The sequence below is a fragment of the Chelonia mydas genome, chromosome 5, assembly GCF_015237465.2.
Source record: "Chelonia mydas isolate rCheMyd1 chromosome 5, rCheMyd1.pri.v2, whole genome shotgun sequence".
Taxonomy (NCBI): Eukaryota; Metazoa; Chordata; order Testudines; family Cheloniidae; genus Chelonia; species Chelonia mydas.
The window spans coordinates 71,947,042-71,969,430 of record NC_051245.2 but is presented as its reverse complement, the minus strand read 5'-3'; the positions used below and the strand labels follow the sequence as shown (position 1 = coordinate 71,969,430).

At 45.5% G+C, this 22,389-nt stretch overlaps 1 protein-coding gene across 3 annotated transcripts in view; it reads right to left on the bottom strand.

Annotated features, from left to right (window-relative positions):
• LVRN (laeverin) overlaps window positions 1–21,966 on the bottom strand; it is a 61,751-nt gene extending 39,785 nt beyond the window's left edge. Inside the window, exons 1-4 of one of the 3 annotated variants that reach the window (XM_037901581.2) lie at window positions 21,083–21,966; window positions 4,905–5,047; window positions 2,307–2,446; window positions 939–1,065 (exon numbers count right to left, since the gene is read on the bottom strand). In XM_037901581.2, coding sequence (XP_037757509.2) covers window positions 939–1,065; window positions 2,307–2,446; window positions 4,905–5,047; window positions 21,083–21,738 — 1,066 coding nt within the window. In that variant the 5' untranslated portion in view covers window positions 21,739–21,966. The remainder of the gene's footprint in view (window positions 1–938; window positions 1,066–2,306; window positions 2,447–4,904; window positions 5,048–21,082) is intronic. The other 2 variants (XM_037901579.2, XM_037901580.2) reach the window with 2 other exon arrangements.
• Window positions 21,967–22,389: the final 423 nt, after the last annotated feature.

Genomic DNA, 22,389 nt, shown 5'->3' with positions numbered 1-22,389 from the left:
GGATCTGGTTTTCGACTGGAATGCCTGGTTGAAACGGGACCCTGGCAGCTCTGGTCGGCATTGCCGATTGGGCCATTAAAAGTCCGGCCGGCGGCGCAGCATGGGCACGGGGCTAAGGCAGGCTCCCAACCTGCCCTGGCTGTGCACAGCTCCCGGAAGCAGTTGCCAGGTCCCTGCGGCCCCTAGGGGCATGGGCGGCCAAGGAGGCGCTGTGCGCTGCCCCCGCCCAAGTGCCGGCTTCGCAGCTCCCATTGGCTGTGAACCGCGACCAATGGGAGCTGCAGGGGCGGCACCTGCTGGCGTGAGGGCAGTATGTGAAGCCTCCCTGGCTGCCCATGGGATTAGGGGCCGCAGGGACCTGGTGGCCACTTCCTGGGAGCCATGATAAGCACCACCAGGACCCCACACCCCAAACCCGCTCCCCATACCCTAACCCCCTGCCCCAGCACAGAGTCCCCTCCCACACATCAACCCCCTGCCCCAGCACAGAGTCCCCTCCCACACCCAAACTCCCTCCCAGAGCCCACACCCCCCCACACACATCCCAACCCCCTGCCCCAGCCCTGAACCCCCTCCTGCACCCCAAACCCTTCATCCCTGTCCCCACCCCAGAACCCACAACCCCAGCCAGAACCCTCACTCCCCCCCTCCCTACACCCAACCCCGTGCCCCAGCCCAGTGAAAGTGAGTGAGGGTGCAGGAGAGTGAGCGAGCAATGGAGGGAGGGGTGATGGAGCGAGTGGAGGGGTGGGGCCTTGGAGAAGGGGTGGGGCAGGGGTGTTCGGTTTTGTGCAATTAGAAAGTTGGCAACCCTAGGGCTAGTATTCTCTGAATCCTGCACTGATTAAAGTAAGAATCTGGCAAGACAGGACCCAGTATTTCTGTAGATATTACATCATCAGCAACCATTTGTGTTTAATGAAAGGAAGGTACCTCACCTGTTTTTGAAAGCGGGTAGCTGACGTTAAATAAATCTTCCAGAAATGAAAAGAGTGGGCCTGTGATATTTAAAGCATATTCAGCATACCCATTTTTAATTGCTTCTTTCCGACCCCAAATACGTATCTATAATAAAGCAAGGAAATGTTACTTTAGACTACTTAAATTTTCACTTTCTTCACCTCTCTTCTGTGAGGGTAACATTTCTGAATAGCTTTTTTGGAAATGCTGTCTGTCCGTATCAGATCCTGCAATTAAACTTTTCATACAAGAAAAAAAAAATCAATTTATCATTTGTCCGAACAAACTAATGGGCAAATCCTAATCCCATTGAAGTCATTGAGAGTTTTGGCACTGACTTCAAAGGGACCAAGATTTGAGTCTAAATGTATATAGATAGTTTCCTAGTTGTTCTTTTATTAAATATGAAACACCACCTTAAAACATAATAACATTGAAGACCACATTTTTAAAACTGATATCTTAACTTGTACCAGCAAAATGCATGTGCACCTGTCTGTGGTCAGAAATGAGCTTTTGGACAGAAAATTTAGGTATTTGCATGAATAAATGGATAAATTAAATATACTGTTACCCCATCGATATGTCCACTTGGGTGCACGCATTAATCTGAGACCCTTTGAAAATTTAGCCAGCAAGTTTTGAATACATAGCAGTTTGCAAAATTGAACCCAGATGTGAGTTCTGCACATGCAAGTGGTTGTAAATGCAAAATTTATGGGCACAGTTTTAGAGGCATTTGATCTCCAGGTTTTAATTTAAAGTGAAAAGGTACAGGTATTCAGTTAACATGGTCTCTCCAACCTTGAGTTCCCCTTTTCTGCCAATGTATTGTAAGAGTCTCAAATCAGCACACCATTGTGTTCTTTAATACCCAGACACAAAGGATAGAGTTAAAATAATAGTGACAGCTTTAACTTTAAATACCCTGATGTATGGCAGACTCTCATGGATATATTTTCACCTAGCTCCCATTGTCTTGTCACCAATTTCAGTGGGAGCAGGAACAGACTTACACTTTTTAAATGAAAAGGGCTAAGGAGATCTTGAATTACAAAAAATACTTTCTGGGTAGTAACTTCTCAGAAGGTTTTACTCTGCTCATCATTCACAGCAGAATTTATTTATGTAGTGATCTGTACAGCGTATATAAACTAATTATTATGAAGGAGATTTTTCTGCACATGTATTTATTGGATAAATGTTAACAGTTTTGCCATGTAATCAAATACTTTCAAAATAGGACATATATTCAATACAAGTTACATCTTATCAAACATATGGTGCACCATAGAACCAATTTATTCTGTTAGCTGTTCTAATGAGTTATGAGTACTCTTATTTACCTCATTGCCCCTTTCAGTCCTGGTGATGTAATCAAAGTCACAAACCACAAAAGCAGTTAGATAAGTTGACATTTTCAGTGTCGTATTAAATGTGGTAACAGTCCATAGGCTTCCATTCTCATCTTTCATTTCAGATGTATCTAGAACAAACACAATTTTAGTATAGAAACAAACTATCACTACTATACAATAAAACAAGAGTTTGTGTTTTAAAACCAGTCTTTTATACTCTGTATGACAGCACTGGCTACATATATTTTGGCAATAGCACCATGCCAACTTTCCCACTTAGCTCATTCCATGTACTTGAATTATTACCTAAAATACAAAGACTCTACTATTCCACTCCTCAGCTTCTTCATCAAAATCTATGAAGCACATCAAACTGTGAATTGGTTTTGGGATGTGGACAAGCATCATAAATATTCTCCCATGCTACACTTCTATAATATGTATGTTCATAATATCACTCAAGTAAATATCGAACATGCCTGAGAGTTATCAAATGCTTAAATCTCACATGCTTCAAATAAAGGGCCCAATCAGACCCTCCAGAGAAAAACCCATGGAAGGAGGTTCTGAGAGAGGAAATATTTGCAGACTACCTTCACAGATATTCCCCTGTTTTAGTCCCAAAGTTACATTACATGCCTCACAGATTTGGTAACCATTGACTTTTACTACTTAAAATTATGTACTTGAGAAATAAAGAATCATGACAATAAGGATATTAAAAGGAGATATTTACACGCGAAAGGAAGGAATCCCACAGCTTTTTAGGGTTCCTGCATGAATACTATCTGTCCCTCATGTGGCGTCTTTGTCACACACAGCATCCCACATCAGGTGAGAATCAGTGGTGAGAAACATTGCCAGGGCAGTATATAATAGCTTGCATGGCTGCTGACCCTGTCATGTCTATTCTGTGGATTAACAGAAGATTTCAATTATGTGACTGTTAAGGCAGTTTTCATAAGCACCCAAGAATTTTTTTTAAGATACACACAATCTCCCCCACCCCTGTCCTTAAATAACAGAAGTATAGCTCTCACACATACAACACCACAACTTCAGAAGTAAGTAAAAGTCATGTAGTAAAATATACTGAGTAAACACTGTATAGTAAGACTCAGAACATGAACTGTTGTGCAATCAATCACAGCTACCAGACATGGATATGTCACCATTGAAAGGTGACCCAATACCACCACCACCCACCTTTCAAAACTGTGACTGTGCATATTTGCCTGTGAATTTATAGATTTTTACTAACTCTCTCTGACTTTTTTTTCAGACCTATTAGATAATGTTCCTGCCTCAACAACCCTTGTCTCTTATGGCTTGCCTACCACACAAAAGTTAATCTGGAACAACAGTAGGGTATGAATTCAAAGCAGATTAAGTATTCCTGATTAACCCAATGTGCAGATGCTCATTCCAAAACAAGGCACTCATATTCTGGGGACTGGGGGGAGTTTGCACATGGAGTTAATCAGGAATAGTTATTCCAAAATAAGTCCCTCTCTCAGGCTGGTTGGCCCTTTAAGGCAAGCTGGACTGAGCCTTGCTCATGACCTAGCAGTTACCCTTCAACCTTTCCTCTGATCTAGCCAGGTAGGGATAATTAGTGATCCCAGCTGGTTGTAATGGAGTTAGAATGACTGACCCCAGCCACAGAGGACAACTTAAATGGAGCTGAGCTCAGCTGAGGGAAGAAGACCTGGGAGAGGGGAGTTAGGGAGTTCGCTCTCACTAGGAAGGCAGAAGAAATAGAATTAATCCCTGTGGTGGGCCTGAAATGGGGGCAAGATCCAGGGAGAGACTGCAGAGGTGACAGGACTCTTCTTTGGAGAAAAGCCCACAGGGAGTAGAGTAGGTTGCTGTGTCAGGGAACCCTGAGATAGGGTTTGTAAGTGGAAGCAGAAGACTTAAGTAGCCCAAGGGGGCAAAAAATCTATTCAGACTTGTTTTGATTTTCATTTGGACCTTTCGGTTAGCTCAGAAAGGGTTTGAACTTTGTGTCGTGGCCGGAAGGCTGAGCCATGGAAGATCTTGTTAGAGTCAGATGCCTGCAAAAGGCACTGGAAATGAGGAGACCAGTCACATTATGCAAGGGGGGCACTCCAGGGAGCAGTGTTCCTCACCCTACACCCCATGTAGACAAACCCTAACCCTTTCTGTCCCCAAACAGGAGCAGCAACCGCCTCCTTTTGGGAGAAGGAGTCTCCCTCCAGTAATGTATCAAAATTACTCTTTTGACCAGCAAGGACTGCCATAGGACCATTCAAAGTCTTCCCACACATACCTAAGAACCTGGTCTCTGCAACGTCATGTTCTGCTAACCTCCTTCCACTTACATTTCTTTTTTTACAGTTAACCTCCCGTCAATGCTCTGTATTATTGCTCTGTATTGCTAGGACAGAACATGTTAATTGAACAGAATTTTCATATATTTGAGACTTTAGCCCATCAATAACAGACCACTATAGTACAGGATGATACAGTATAATAATGTGCTATGATTATACACTGTTCAAGTAAATTCAAACCTTTATTAAGGTAACTTGGAGAAATACAGATGTCCATTTTTTAACCTACCTATAGCAGGCATGTTGGAAAGGGCCACGTAACTGGGATGATGGACAATTATGATATTAAAGGTTGCCTTCATGGCAGGTTCATCAAAGCAGGGATAAACAGTCCTGGCATATGTTGGTTCAAGCTGTGATGCAATCAGCATACTAAATTGGAAATACAGATATGGTTAATCCAGCGTGTTGTAGCTGATCAAAACCATTATATAGTGCACAAAATCTGCCAAGTTAGAAAAAGAAAAGGTAAATCATATACATATGTGGATTTAGAAAAGGGTTAGTCATTATTTAGAGAAATTTATGACTCTGTTGTCCCCCGCAGAGATCCATGTGCAGATTTGCGCCTTGTTTAATTTAACCATTTTAATGGCTAATACCTTTCTTCCATGTCTTTCTTTTCTAACTGAAGAGTTCACATTTTTATATATTTGGTTTTGTTTTTCTTATTTGATTTCTAATATGGTGTTAAAGTCTCACGCATAGTTCAGACCACTTACAGCAGTCAAGTGCTCAGAAATTATGTAGCCACCCATATTTTATCAGAAGTAGATTCGATGCGGATGCTTGCTTTTCTCTCTAATCCAAACTTTCTTATTTTAAAAAAGGTAGAGTTTATTAAAGGATTAAGAATTATAGGAAGTGTTTATGTGTAAAACGTGCCCCTCATCTCCACCCAAACCAGGCACAGAAGAACCCTACAGCAGCAGTTCCATGGCACTGGGGAACACCATGGAGAGAATGCTTATGGGGACCCTGTAGCACCTGCATGCTGCAGAACTCTGCTCCAAGATGCTGCTTGTGGTAGTTTGGATGAGGGCTTTGGGGCAGAGTGCAGCGGGCCAGGGGAGAAGCCAGTGGATCCAATGGACAAATTTTCAAAAGCGTCCACTGGTTTTGGGTGCCCAACTTGAGACAGTTGAGGAAAATCCTTACTGGAGAGAAGCAGGGAAGATGCTGACAGAGGCAATTTCCATTCTCTGTACAAACCAAATGCATCACATAACAGGGATTGGAGGCAGATCTACAGGTAGACCATGAGAGGATACAGCTGGAGATGAACCACCTGTGTTTTGAAAACCAGATGCTTGAAGATGGGTATCACCAAGGTGAGAGAGAAGACAAGGAGTGCCACTGACAGCATGAGGAAAGAGAGGAGGACGTGGAATGTCGACATCATCTTGAAAATGACAGAGTGCACCCACAAAACCCTAATCCAGTACGTGAAACCAGACACCCACGTACCTGTCCCAGTGAGTGGCAGAGATTCCAAATTATTTCCTTGCTTTAAGGAAGGGGATGACATTGATGTGTTTCTAAATGCTTTTAAAATGAGGTGTGAATTGAATAAGATAGGGCAGGAGGACATGGTCTGGTGCCTGGCTGCATTACTATCACAAAGGACTTAGACATTTTCCCCCTTATGGACAGAGAGAAATATAAAGATCATGGGCAACATAAACAAGCTTTCTTACCAAAGTTTAAACTTCTCCCTGCATATAGAAGATTTGGGGAGTTCAGAAAAAAAGGGACATGATCTGTGGTTTCAACTCAAATTAGGGGCTATGTAAGAAAATGGGGAACTGGTTGGAGGGTTTCCATGGTCGATGAGGTCTATGAATTAATGGGCTTAGAACAATTCCTTAAACTCTTCCACCCCAACCTGAAATAATGGCTAATAGACAAAGATCCTAGAGGCATGACCGTATCTGGGAAATGGCCAACCAACATGCAGACAGTCCATTGGCAGTTAAAAAAAAAAAAAATCAAGGGAGATAGCACAAATCTGACCACCCAATCAAGCTCTCCCCCTCCCACTCCCCCCCGCAAGGGAGAATGGGCTAAATCCAGACATGGCTAGGAGGCAAACCATAACAAGGGCCCAAAAAGGGAACCTGGGGAGCTGATGCGTTTTTATTGCCATAAAAGTGGTCATAAGACAAAATACTGCCTGGTGCTAGGGTGATCAGAGGCTAGTTGTAGCACACAGCAGGTCCAGGTGGCAATGACTCCACCATCAGTGGAACCAAAATTAGTCCCATCAGTGAATATGACTCTGTCAGACTCCAAATGGGAATCAATTAAACACTGTTTCCCAGTGGAGGTGGATGGGAAATGGCCCAACGATGGCGGGATACTGGAACCCAAGTAACTGGTATGCCCATGAGCAGTGGACCCCTCATGGATCATTCCAGATAGACTCATGACCATTCAGAGAATAATAGGTCCCCATTTCCATGTCCCTGTGGCTCAGATCCACCTGAAATGGGGTGGCAATCAGGGCCCTAGCACTGCTGGGGTACCATCCGAACTACCAGTAGAGGTCTTGTTGGGAAATGACCTGCAGTCCTGGGCCTGCGCCACTTGTAGGGTTACTTGGAGCCAAAAGCAGAAAGCCAGAGCCCCTGCCTCAGACCAAGCTGAAAGCTGGCACACAGCTCTGAGCTGCTGCCTGACAGTGTGAGTGCATGGCCTGGGGCTAGGCAGAGTCCTCCTGATTCCCCCTCTGAGGTCTGTGTAAGTGGGCCCCAGTGATCAGCCTAAGCTCTCCCAGTTTCTGCTTTGGAAATCATGCAGGAACAATTAACTGACCCCTCAAGGAAAACCTAGGGCTGCAGCAGACTCCCCAGGCAACTTCCTGACAGGATGGTGCGTGGAAAGGTTTCTCTGGGATCAGAGGTAGCTTTATAAAGAGTGGATGCTCCCTAACAATGTTGAGCCATGGAGTATACAGAGACAATTGGTGGTATCACAAAAGTACCATCTTAGACTACTCAGGCTAGTTGGGACACTAGGGAATACAGCTCAGCAAACAGCACTTACTCCAGAATTTCTACTGGGCTGGGGTTTTTGAGGCAGTGCCAAAAGAGCTGTGACCCCGTCAGAGGGTGGAAAATGGTTGGAATAAGGGCAAGGCTGTCCTGATTCCTCCTCCCATTATAGAGGAATGCTTTCCGAGGATTGCTATGGACATTGTGGAACCCCTTAGCAAAACTACCCATATGGAGAAAAAGTATATTCTGGTGGTAGTACCGCCATCAATAAGCAGTAGCTCTGTCCTCCATAGAGTCAGACAAGTTGGCTGATACCTTGCTAACAACATTCATCCAGGGACAAGGGCGGTTATCCCTGAGGTTTTAATTGATTGCAGGGCAAACTTATGTCTGCCCTACATGAAGGGCTATGGGAGAAATGTGCGGTTCCACAATTTTGGTCGTCTCCCTACTACCCCCACACTGCCAGACTGGTTGAGAGATTTAATGGAATCCTTAAAATTATATTGAAAACTTTGTGGACCAACAGCCTGGTTATTGGGATAAATATTTACCTGACCTGTTATTTGCCTATTAGGAGGTTCTCTGGAAATCCACAGGATTCTCCCCTTTTGAACTTCTCTATCGGAGGAGGGTACAGGGCTCCCTGGACCTAACGAGGGCAGAGTGGGAAGGTACAGCTTCTCCCAAGGGAATGTCCATGGTGGAGTCCTTGTTGGGTTTCTGGGGGAAAAAACCAACTCACTGACCTTCTGGGTTTTCTCTGAGAGAACCTATCTAGAGCTTAGAAGAAACAGAAAGTCTGGCAGGATCACACCACATGTGCTCTGACATAGGTACAGGGGACCAAGTTATGATGCTCATTCCAGTGTTAGAGGCAATTCACATTTGCTGTCAGTGCCAAATCCTGAGCATATAGTGGTTTGACATTGTGGAAAATGTCACAATCTTTCTCCAGCAAAAAAATATAACATTTGTATTTTCAGTCAGATTTGGGAAGAGCATGTGACCCATTTAAGGAAGATGCTTTATAGCATTCAGACAGTAGGCCTGATTGTAAAGGTGGAAAAATGCAAAATGGGGGTGGCCGAAGTGGGCTATTCTGACCATGGAGTGGAAAGGGGCTGCATAAAACCAGAGCCTGCAAGAGTGGAGTTTAAGAATTGCCCCACTCCCCAGACACAAAAATCAGGTACAGTTCTTTACTGGGATGGCCAGATATTAGCAGAGGTTGTCCCTCACTGATCTGTGTGTAAGAAGGGTAAGTCAGACAAGGTTATCTGGTCCAAACAGAGTCAATGCCACTTCTGTGAACTGAAAGAAGCCATAAGTACAGATCCAGTTCTGGTACATCCAAACTTTGAAAAGGCTTCCATGGTATTCAGAGATGCCTCTGACACAGGCTCAGGGTTGTGCTGATGCAAGCTGATGAAAAGAGGAGAGGCATCCCACAGTGTGTGGGACCAAGAAATTGCATCCCTGAGAAAAAACTATGCAACAATGGGAAAAGAATGCTTGGTTATGGTGTGGGCCCTCAGCAAACTACAGAGTACTCTTTTGGATGACATGTGACCATTGCATGCAGTGACCATTCCCCACTCACCTGACTACAACAAATGAAAAGGACAAATGCCACATTGCTAAAATAGAGATTAGTGCGCCAAGATTAAGATGGAAATGACTTGTGTTAAAGGGAATGCAAATTTGGTTGCTGATGCCCTGTCCAGGAAATAAGACAATAGGTTCCCCTAGGATGCAGGTCAACCATCCTAAGCCATATCTCTATGTTCAGTGCTGCATCTGTACTGATACAGCTGCGCCACTGCAGCGCATGAGCTGAAGATGCTCTATGCCAACAGGAGAGAGCTCTCCTGTCAGCATAAAAAACCACCTCCACAAGTCGGCATGAGAAGCTCTCCCACCAACACAGCGCTGTGCGCACAAATGCTTATGTCGGTGTAATTTATGTCAGGGGAGTGGAATATTATGAATGACATAAATTTTTCAGACAGCTGTAGTGTAGACATAGCCCTAGTTACACCCACTTTGGCAGGGGAGATGCAACAGATGGCAATTTCCTGCACTATCCTTGAAAATCTTTATAGTATTAAGTTTATGTATTATTTTGAGCTGGGATTATATGTAACCCCTCTAGAGGGGAGATGTGATGTGAAGTCTGGTAGTTCAAAGGACTATATTGCAAATGTGCCAGAAAAGAATAAACTTTTTGACAATAAGTGTGAAGTGGAGTTCCTGAGGAATACTTAGGGAGAGGTTAATGCAAAATCCCCATCCCGAGTTATGCAAAAACTCAGCCTTTTGAAACTAAGCCCTGAGGAAAAAGAGTCATTGTCTGCTGATTACCTCTTCTAGGAGACTGGAGATTAAGGGCTTGTATAAAGAAACAGCTCAACTGCCCAGCCAGGGGTCTGGTTCTGAATCTGAGATTGTCATGAACATGTAACAGGGCAAACCCAGTTGTGGGTTTTGAAGGACTGACCAGAGCTTGAGGGTGGAGTTGGTGGTGATCTCTGGTAAGCATTTTTGCTCACCTAAAGATCTTCTATTGTTTTTAATGTTCTCCCTGTTAGAATACAAGTGCTTGCTTAGAAAGAGCTCTGTGGTAACCTATAATTACAAGCAACACACAGCCTCTCTAGAGAGAAAACAAAGTACAGCTGGTGGCCCTTTAGGCAGTCTGGCTTACTGGGGATATCACAGTGTAAATGCAGGGAGCTGTGCAGCCTTAAAGAACCCCAGTCAGGGTGGAGTGAGACATGGGTCTCTGCCCAAGAGGTAAGGACTGGGAGCCAGAAATCTTTAAATGGGTGCCCTCAAGAGAGCGCGGAGGAGGAATACAGGGGCAGTTACACTCAAACTATGATAGCCCTCCCTTAGAGTTTCCACAGAGTTAGAGAGCACCTTTAATCTCTATGGATTCCATAGGAGCTGCAATGGCATAGGCTATGTCGGGGGTGGACTTAATGAGTATATCAATGCATAAATCTGCCACCCTAACCATAACCCTCCCCAACCAGCAATGCCCAGTATTGGGGTAGAACTTGCTGTTGGTCTTAGGAGATATTGTGGGCACCTTGCATCACTGCAACCTCCCCAACCCCAGTGGAATTTCTATTCCCCTCCTCCTCTTCCCCCTCCCCGCCATGCCAGAATCTGTGCCAGTAGAAGCTAGCAGAGAGCCTGCATGAATTTGGCACACTGCCAGCAAATAATTTTCATTACAAAGCACAACACATGTTAGCCAAGGCATTATTACAAAATGAATTAAAGGTTGTTTTTCCAGCAGATTTCCACATGAAAAAAAATATATGAAAATGCTTCATCTACTGTACATAAACAGTGGGTGTTTCACCCCTAGTACCTCAGATCAGGCAGTTGTATGAGTCACTGTTTGTTTGCTTATTTTTAAAAGATCCTAATGTGACTGAATTGCTAGTAAACTTTATTCCGCATTGCAAATCTACCACATTTGACACAAATCAGTCCAAATGGAATTTTATTTTCCTAAGGCCCAGCATTGTATAAGCAGCCAAATTAACTCCCCCCACTATTCCTCTTTTGCTCAAAGAAATTTGTAGAAAATGAACCTTTTTATGAACTATTTTAAGAAATGTTGTATAGCAGGGATCGGCAACCTTTGGCACGCAGCCCGCCAGGGTAAGCCCCCTGGTGGGCCGGGCCAGTTTGTTTACCTGACGTGTCTGCAGGTTTGGCCAATCGCAGCTCCCACTGGCCACGGTTCGCCGCTGCAGGCCAATGGGGGCTGCGGGAACCAGCGGCCAGCACATCCCTTCGCCCGCACCGCTTTCCGCAGCCCCCATTGGCTTGGAGTGGCGAACAGCGGCCAGTGGAAGCCACGATCGGCGGAACCTGTGGATACGGCAGGTAAACAAACCGGCCTGGCCCACCAGGGGGCTTACTCTGCTGGGCCGCATGCCAAAAGTTGCCAATCCCTGTTGTATAACAATGCCAGAGGTTAGCAAAATAAAATCAGAATTAGAGTATTCCCAAATAAGGGCAACCTGACCATTAACAGGCTCTTTAAGAATAAGGCATGATTACTTCAGCTATTCCAAGTTGTATTTCACCTCATATGAAATGAACTAAGTTTAAAACACTGGAAATCTTTTTCATCATGTATAAAGACTTCATGTTTATAGGGGATAAGCTGGCATTTCTCCAATAACTCCTATTAACAGCCTTCTTGCTAGAACATAATAGTATTAGGATGACACCGGAAGTACTACAACAGTTTCCACCTTCTCCCCATGTCCCAACTGTTTAGGGAAGTAACATTTTTGAAATCATTAACACTGTTTACACACAACTACAAATTTTAAAAAGCTTACAACCACATTGAACTCATTTAAACCATGTATGGCGACTGAATCTTGAAGATAGCTTAGTGTAAACCATCTTAGTTTTAGGGTAGACAACAGGTTTTAGTATGTAACTGTTAGTACTCGGTAATCCATATTGGTCCTGTTTCTAGTCCTTATCAATTGACATAATACAGACAATTTAAAAAAAAAACACCAGAACAGGTAGTGGATTGCCCATTTACACCTACCAGTGTTCATCTAAAACATAAAAACATAAGAATGGCCATACTGGATCAGATCAAAGATCCATCTGGCTCAGTATCCTGTCTTCCGACAGTGGCCAATGCCAGATGCCCCAGAGTGAATGAACAGGTAATCATCAAGTGATCCATTCCCTCTCACTCATTCCCAGCTTCTGGCAAAACGAGGCTACGGATACCATCCCTGCCCATCCTGGGTAATAGCCATTGATAGAGCTATCCTCCATGAATTTATCTAGTTCTTTTTTGAACCCTGTTATAGACTTGGCCTTCACAACATCCTCTGACAAAGAGTTCTACAGGTTGACTGTGCGCTGGTTAAGAAATACTTCCTTTTGTTTGTTTTAAGCCTGCTGCCTATTAATTTCATTTGGTGACCCCTAGTTCTTGTGTTATGAGAAGGAGTAAATAACTTGTGAGTCTTCAAGAATCAGCTACATTTGCTATCAGAGGGCAAGACTGTATTGTGTACAGAATGGGTACTAAGAAAAATTGCACTGATTAGGATAGTATTCAAAAATCCTAAGATTTACATGAAATTAAGCCAGTACTTTAGTACAAATTCTATGGGGACATATACTACTCTTGATCTGAGCACACAGCACTCAATTCACAGCAGTGAAAGTTCTGCATGTAGTCTGACGGTAAAACATGCCTCCCAAATTCCACGGAGTTAATCCAATACAACTGAAGTAGGAAGAAGGAAGATAAGAGTGTCTTTAAAACACCTTTCTCTCCCCCCCCCCACCCGATCCTGACAATGACTCTCTTAGCTACATGCCACCCATGGATTCCACAGCTTGACCCCCATAAGGATAGCTTTTGAGCTACTTTGTACTGTCTGACCAGTGCAAAGCATCCAGAAGTGGGGCCAGGCTTATATTTGATTCCTTTTGGTGCTGTAAGTACTGCAAAAATGTACTCCATAGTGGCTACAAATAGTGCCTTCGTTTTTCATTTCCTTTCCCCCCTCGCCCCTACACAAACTTCAAGACCTGATTAAGTGTGTAACTTAGATCACTTGCCATTATCTATAATCAAACAGACCATTAATGGTTATTGTGTTGTTATTCATATTGCTTTTTTTCTTATTTGTGAGTTTAGTGTTTGTGAGAGGACTAGAGAGCTCTCGCTCTATAAGAATTATAGCACAGATGGACACAGGTTTTCCAAACCAGTTCACCGATGTGCTTCAACTCTGATTTGACAAAGGGAGAGAGAAGTTCATTCTCAATGCCAATTAAGCCTTTCGCCTCTGTTAAGCTGCCAACAGCTATGTGGACATCTGAGCAGGAGAAACTGTTAGCACAAGTGATAGAAAACCATTATCTTCTGCAAGTTGTACAGTGGCTTTACCAAAACAACTATCAACCTAGATTTGAACTGAAGACCTAGAGACGAAAGGTGCCCTATTACATAGTGCCTGAGCTATCCAATCATCCACTAGAATTAGTCTTCTAAAATAATTAAAATAACCTTGTCAGGTACCTTATTAGACCTGACAAATGATGTCCCCAAAATACATGCATACTGCAGGAGGAGGTTTGAGTTTCGGCAGCACAGCTGCAAGAGACTCAGAGCTAGGAAACTGCTACTATGGCGAGATTGAAGACTTCACTCTCAAAGAAGGAGAAGTTACAAAATAGTGTTGCATGGATCAAGTTCAGAGAAAGTCATTTAAAATAAGAAAAGATATGCAAAAAATTGACTTAAGAACATCAAGAATGCAGACAAGAGCAGAAAAGCAAAGCAACATGTTAAATCTGCAACCCATAGACTTCCTTTGATTTAATCTACTGTCTGGATTCTTTTCACCAGACTGCAATCTTACATACCATAGTTACTTCAGGGTAAATCAAGGATAGAATGGAACAATTCATATAAATCTTTTTGCCACTTTGCTAAGCTATTTAGGGAGGTTGTACCATAAAATGAAGTCACAACATAAAGAACAGAACGTAAATGAGTACTAAGAATACATACACAGGGTATTCATTTATATACTTAGCCCTGGTCTACACTAGGAGTTGAGGTCGAATTTAGCAGTGTTAAATCAATTTAACCCTGCACCCGTCCACACGACAAAGCCCTTTTTTTCGACTTAAAGGGCTCTTAAAATTGATTTCTTTACTCCACCCCCGACAAGGGGATTAGTGCTGAAATCGGCCTTGCTGGGTCGAATTTGGGATACTGTGGACGCAATTAGACGGTATTGGCCTCTGGGAGCTATCCCAGAGTGCTCCATTGTGACTGCTCTGGACAGCACTCTCAACTCAGATGCACTGGCCAGGTAGACAGGAAAAGACCAGCAAACTTTTGAATTTCATTTCCTGTTTGGCCAGCGTGGCAAGCTGCAGGTGAGTGCAGAGCTCATCCGCAGAGGTGACCATGTTGGAGTCCCAGAATCGTAAAAAAGCTCCAGCGTGTACCCAACGGGAGGTACAGGATCTGATCGCTGTATGGGGAGAAGAATCTGTGCTATCAGAACTCCGTTCCAAAAGACGAAATGCCCAAACATTTGAAAAAATCTTCCAGGGCATGAAGGACAGAGGCCATAACAGTGACCTGAAGCAGTGCCACGTGAAACTTAAGGAGAGGAGGCAAGCCTACCAGAAAACCAGAGAGGCAAATGGCCGCTCCGGGTCAGAGCCCAAAACATACCGCTTCTATGATGAGCTGCATGCCATTTTAGGGGATTTAGCCACCACTACCCCAACCCTGTTGTTTGACTCCTTCAATGAAGATGGAGGCAACACGGAAGCAGGTCCTGGGGACGAGGAAAATGATGATGATGAGGTTGTAGATAGCTCACAGTAAGCAAGCGGAGAAACCGGTTTTCCTGACAGCCAGGAACTGTCTGTCCTGGACCTGGAGCCAATACCCCCCGAACCCACCCAAGGCTGCCTCCCGGACCCACCAGGCAGAGAAGGGACTTCTGGTGAGTGTACCTTTTTAAATAGTATACATGGTTTAAAAGCAAGTGTGTTTAATGATTAATTTGCCCTGGCATTCGCGGCCAGTACAGATACTGGAAAAGTCTGTTAAGGTGTCTGGGGATGGAGCAGAAATCCTCCAGGGACATCTCCATAAAGCTCTCCTGGATGTACTCCCAAAAGCTTTGCAAAAGGTTGCTGGGGAGGGCAGCCTTATTCCGTCCACCATGGTAAGACACTTTACCACGCCAGGACAGTAGCACGTAGTCGGGAATCATTGCAGAACAAAGCATTGCAGCGTATGTTTGCTGGCGTTCAAACAACCAACCGTTCTTTATCTCTGTGTTATCCTCAGGAGAGCGATACCATTCATGGTCACCTGGTTGAAATAGGGTGGTTTCTTAAGGGGACATTCAGAGTTGCCCGCTCCTGCTGGGCTGTTTGCCTGTGGCTGAACAGAAATGTTCCCCGCTGTTAGCCATGGGGAGGGGGCAGGGGGAAGGGTTAGCCACGTGGTGGGGGGAGGCAAAATGCGACCTTGGAACGAAAGCACATGTGCTATGTATGTAATGTTAACAGCAAGGTTTACCGTGAAAGAGTGTACCCATTGTTCTAGAAAATGTGTCTTTTTAAATACCACTGTCCCTTTTTTTTCCTCCACCAGCTGCATGTGTTTCAAGGATCACAGGATCTTCTCCTTCCCAGAGGCTAGTGAAGATTAGAAGGCGAAAAAAAAAACCGCACTAGCGATGAAATGTTCTCTGACCTCATGCTGTCCTCCCACACTGACAGAGCACAGACAAATGCGTGGAGGCAGACAATGTCAGAGTGCAGGAAAGCACAAAATGACCGGGAGGAGAGGTGGCGGGCTGAAGAGAGGGCTGAAGCTGAAAGGTGCCGACAGCATGATGAGATGAGGCAGGATTCAATGCTGAGGCTGCTGGAGGATCAAACTAATATGCTCCAGCGTATGGTTGAGCTGCAGGAAAGGCAGCAGGAGCACAGACTGCCGCTACAGCCCCTGTGTAACCAACCTCCCTCCTCCCCAAGTTCCATAGCCTCCTCACCCAGATGCCCAGAAACTGGGTGGTCGGAGGACCCCCACCACGCCACTCCACCCCAGAGGATTGCCCAAGCAACAGAAGGCTGGCATTCAATAAGTTTTAAAGTTTTAAAGTGCTGTGTGGCCTTGTCCTTCCCTCCTCCACCACCCCTCCCGGTGCTTCCCTCCTCTACTACCCCTCCTGGGCTACTTTGGCAGTTATCCCCCTATTTTTGTGATGAATAAATAAAGAATACATGAATGTGAAGCAACAATAACTTTATTGCCTCTGCAAGCGGTGATTGAAGGGAGGAGGGGAGGGTGGTTAGCTTACAGGGAAGTAGAGTGAACCAAGTGTGTGTGTGGGGCGGGGGTTCATCAAGGAGAAACAAACAGAACTTTCACACCGTAGCCTGGCCAGTCATGAAACTGGTTTTCAAAGCTTCTCTGATGCGCACCGCGCCCTCCTGTGCTCTTCTAACCGCCCTGGTGTCTAGTTGCGCGTAACCAGCGGCCAGGCGATTTGCCTCAACCTCCCACCCCACCATAAACGTCTCCCCCTTACTCTCACAGATATTGTGGAGCGCACAGCAAGCAGTAATAACAGTGGGAATATTGGTTTCGCTGAGGTCTAACCGAGTCTAAACTGCGCCAGCACACTTTTAAATGTCCAAATGCACATTCTACCACCATTCTGCACTTGCTCAGCCTGTAGTTGAACAGCTCCTGACTACTGTCCAGCTGCCTGTGTATGGCTTCCTGAGCCATGGCATTAAGGGGTAGGCTGGGTCCCCAACGATAACTATAGGCATTTCAACATCCCCAACGGTTATTTTCTGGTCTGGGAATAAAGTCCCTTCCTGCAGCTTTTGAAACAGACCAGAGTTCCTGAAGATGCGAGCATCATGTACCTTTCCCGGCCATCCCATGTTGATGTTGGTGAAATGTCCCCTGTGATCCACTAGTGCTTGCAGCACTATTGAAAAGTACCCCTTGCGGTTTATGTACTCGCCGGCTTGGTGCTCCGGTGCCGAGATAGGGATATGGGTTCCGTCTATGGCCCCGTCACAGTTAAGGAATCCCATTGCAACAAAGCCATCCACTATGACCTTCTAGTTTTCCTCAAACTCCGTAATTAGACAAATACCATTGTATAAAGAGATCCATGAAAGAACGGATGAAGATTGCAGGAAAAAATAGAAGAAATTTGTCCAAATAAAAGCTCTTACTGTTCTTCTCTCATGCCAACCAACTTCTCAAAATAAAATAAATAAATAAAAAACAAGGAAAAAAGCAGTCAGTGGAAGTTAAATCTCCAGATTTGGTATCAGTGGAGTTGGTTATATGAAAGTCACATGACACTTTTTGTTTCAATAAAACAAAAAAATTAAGGTTTTTTTATTATTGGTGTGTGTTCATGCATGAATGGATTTTTTTTTAGCAAAATGAATATTATCTAGTTGGCACATTCTCGTAATATCCAACCCGCTGATAGACAACTTAATCTAGTGAACTAATCAGTCGGTTAGGACCCAAGAATGCCAGAATTCTAATTCTAGCTCTATTAACCTTGAACAATTCACTACTCCTTAAACTATTAAAGGTGAAAAAAATTAAAAATCCCATTTACTGATGTGTTTTGTTTACCTCGTGCATCTCAGTTTGGACAATGAAAATCAATTAATTAAGTTTCACTTTTGTTTAATGAGTTTTGTTTCCAGATTCTTAGGATGAAATTTGCCAGCACAAAGTCTATGAAACATGTAAGCACATAATTGCAATTTTGCTGGTTAATTTATTTAAAATGACTCTGTTTATTTAACTTGTACTGGGCCAAGTTGAAGTTGATAGTGTCTCTATATTGTGTGTACAATTTTGAAAGTGTAAAGTACTGTCATTGGTGATTTGACTCTTATAGTTGCAATTAAGCAAACACTAACATTCATACCACCTAACAACAACAGTCACAGACTCCTCCACTCTACACCTAAGTACCATTTTATTCCAACATACACCTGCAGTTCATGCATCTAATTCCTCAACAACAAAAACCCAAAAACAAAAAAACCCCACTCGAACACACAGCCTGAACTCTAACCTTAGCTCAATTAAGATATATTCTCTACAGACAGACATACAGGTGAAGTGCATAATGTGTCATATGTGCATGAAAACATCTGAGGTCAGAGTTAAGGTTTTGCATTTGAGTCTGACGATGATACATTGGATGTGTGAGCTGTCCTAGTCCCTCATATTAACATTAATGGAAGGGGAGATTTGAAGCAGTCAGAGCACAGAGCAGCATAGCTTGCCTCTGTTGAGGCAGCTGCTCCATTGGACAAACCTTTTATGGTTTGCCAGAGTGGAGCCCCACTCTGGGAGACCTAAGAAAGTCTACTGGACTAGAAGTAGCGTTGGGAAGCTTAGCAAGTGTGAGAGGTTGGGGAGAAGGAGACATGCAGAATGGTAAGAAGGCTGGGGAGCAAAACTGGAAGCAGACCGACAAGGTCCACATTTGTCATCTTTAGCACAAAGCATGTGTCTGTACCACTTGTTCATGTGATGGGGTTAGATCAGGGAAGCTAATTGCATCAGTGATGTCGAGCTTGTTGCTCCCCTACAGAGCTCTTCTGTCTAGGATGAGCCTCCTGTGATTCGCCAGAAGGGGGGGGGGGCTGCTCTGACAAGCCTGTGGAATTCCTTGAGACTAGGAATAGTGCTGCCAAGGGAGAGCTTGGCAACACAACTCAGAGCCTGGGGAGGAGGCATGAATGACAAGAATCATGGATGACGGAGTGGGAAGGCATTGTGGCAACTAGGGTACAGGCTGTAACAGTAAACTAGGGAGGGAGATGAGACCGGGGAAGCAGCCTGGGAGAATAGAAGTGGCCAGCAGATCTGTGCTGTTCAGATTTGTCTTTGCAGACCTAGAGTAGGTATTGATGAACACTAGAAAAACAGCTCCCCATCTATTTCACTTTAAAATTTGAATATTGACTTCCTCTGAGCTGTTATGCTAATTTGTGCGAGAAACTTGTACTTTATGGGGACTGTAGTTCTTTAGCTACAGGATGCTGAAAGATGTCTGAGCTGCATTTTGCACTATAGTTTTGGCCACATAATTGGTTCTATGGTGGACACCTGGGCTAATATAAATAAGGGGCTCCAGCATCTTTTTGCAAGCCATCAACTAGTTGGTCTTATTTGTAACATCAGATAATCACAGGAAAGGCAACTATAGCTTCTATATAACTGCAACAGTGCTGACCATTTAGTTCTCTTTTGAGAGGATACCAGTGCCAATAATCCAGCAACAGCTAACTTTAACAGACACAAGCTTTTGCCAAATCTGTTTTTCATAATGAGTCACAATGTAATTGTGGAGGGAGAGAAAGGAAGAGACATACCATAAAACACAGCTAATATATAGGGCCCAAAGGCCCCAATCCTGCAACCTTTACTGTATTGAGTTGCACTTTCTCACACTGAGGTCAACGGAACTACTTGCATAAGTGCTACCTTACTCAGCAAGAATAAGGACTCTAGAACCAGACCTACAGATTGCAAGCCAGCAGAGGGAACCTACAGAGTCTTGTTTAATAGCTTTGTGACCTTGGTAAATAAAAAGCATGGAACAGGTTAAGGATGTGAATGAATGTATGTTGCTGTGACTTTTTTCCTTCATAGAGGATCTGCTAACACATTATCACAAATATATGAATAACAAACTGTATGGTTGTGTAAACCTGAAAGGCAGAGGTTAGGGGAGGGATATTCCTGTTGTCAGACAAGACTACATTATTTTTATAGTGTCTTTTATATGTTCTATAGCTACAAAAGTGCTTTTGTTGTTTAACTCCACATAACAGACAAAGAGAGAACTTAAGTTATCGGCAAAGGAGAAATTTTCTTCAGCTAAGATCAGATACAAAAATAGAGATACCACTAGAGGACATTACTAAGTAGATGTGTGTGTGATTGCAAATTTGTATTGATTTTCCTAAAATGCAAGATGTGATCAGATCTGAGCTTTCGGTTTCAGCTTGCTCCATCTCTAAAAAGCTTATAATTCCTTTTTGGGAAAAGAGGAAAGAAGAGAGACAACTGGCTGTGTGCCCCCCCCCCCACACCTCACCCCCCCAAAAAACCCACCAAAACAAGCACTTAGGGCAGTGGTTTTCAGCCTTTTTTCATTTGCGGACCCCCTAAAAATTTTCAAGTGGAAGTCAGCCTGCAGACCCCCATGGGTTCCCAGACCACAGGTTGAAAACCACTGATTTAGGGGATTAGCCAAAGCCTACTGAAGTCAAGGGCAATCTTTCCATTGACCTACATGGGTTTGGATCGGGCCCTCTGATCCTCATATGATGGCACTATAAAAAGAAGGGCCTCTAAAGCCAGGAGGAGCTGGTGTCCCACCCTTTGACCGGAACAGAAGTGCCCACGCCCTTTCCTGGGCGGTCATCTCAGAAACTGGCTCGGGAATTAGCCAGCAACTCTTCTGGGGCTGGCCGGAGCACAGCGCCCTTCGGGGCCACATCCTCGGAGCCGGGCGCTGAAGTCCGGCACCTGCCCTACACTAAACCCCAGGCAGCGCTTAGCTGCCCGCTTGCCCGGGCGCCCAGCTGGCGCGGCATGTCATAGAATCATAGAATATCAGGGTTGGAAGGGACCTCAGGAGGTCATCTAGTCCAACTCCCTGCTCAAAGCAGGGCCGATACCCAATTTTTGCCCCATATCCCGAAATGGCCCCCTCAAGGATTGAACTCACAACCCTGGCGTTAGCAGGCCAATGCTCCAACCACTGAGCTATCCTGTCCCCCGCGCTCTCACCTGCTCTGTCCCTGGTCCGTGTAGCGGGTGAGGAAGAGCCCGTCCAGATCCTCGCTCAGGGGCCCCCTGAAGCTGAGCTGCAGCACGTAGCGCCCGCCGGCCCGCAGGCTCCGCCGCAGCGCCAGCACCGCGTACTCCTGCCGCTCCTCCAGCCACAGCTCCGCCACCTCGATGCTGCCGCCACCGGCCGGCCCCTCGGGCAGGGGCCCCCGCACGGCCGCGCCCCACAGCTCCAGCTCGGCGCTGTGCAGCAGGACGGTGGCCGTGTCCTGGGCGCAGCGCACCGTGATGTTCACCTGCCCGGAGAAGGCAAAGGGGCCGGGCTGGCCGGGGCTCACGCGGGGCCAGAGCCGCAGCTCGTAGTGCAGGGGCAGCAGAGCGCGGGGCAGGCGGGAGTTGTCCCAGGCCCCCGGCGGGCGCGTGCTGCCGGGGCTGGGGCTGGGGCTGGGGGGGCAGCAGCCGGCGTCCTCCTCCTTCGGGCCGGCTGTGGGCGAGGGGGGAGCCGCTGCCGCCCGCAGCGCCTCCACCTCCTGCAGGCAGCGCCCGTACAGAGCCCCCAGCACGGCCAGGGCCAGCAGCAGCGCGGCCAGCAGCAGCGCGAGCAGGGCGGCGGGCTTCCTGCCCAGGTAGAAGCCGGAGGCGGCCTTGGGTCCCATGGCAGCAGGCGCCGGGAGCACAGCACGGCCGAGGGGCGCCCCGGTACTCTCCGAGCCAGGCAGCGAGTGCGGCTGGGGCTGGGCGGCGCGCAACCAACAAATACCCTGGGAGCGCGGGTGGAGGTGGAGCCCCTCCGGCGAGGGGCAAGGCAGGAGGAAGGGGAGAGGTCCCCACGCTCCCTTGCTCTGGAGATGGGAAAAGGTAAGAGGCGGATCCACTTGGATCCTGCCCATCTTTGGCCCCAAGCCCTCAAAGTGTATCATCAAAAACTGAGAACGAATCTAGACGCTCCGATTACTCACACCCACACACACACACGAATTGGTTCCTGATGCATTTCAGCACAATAGTGGGTGAGTCAGGCACATTTTAGCCCCCGATTCCTCAAATTCTAAACTCCTAAATAGAGGACAAGTCTAGCCCTTCCTACAACACCAAAAAATACTTGATCCTGGCACATCCTCGCATACCAGCACCACAAAAACCTAGATCCACTATCTGAATCTGGCCATACCCAGTCAATTTTTGGCCCCCACCCTTGAAATTCTATGGCATCAACAGAGAACAAGTGTAGTTGCCCCTAATGCACCAAAAATAAATAAATAAATAACTCCAAACCCAGATGCATCTCAGCCTATAAGCCCAGATCT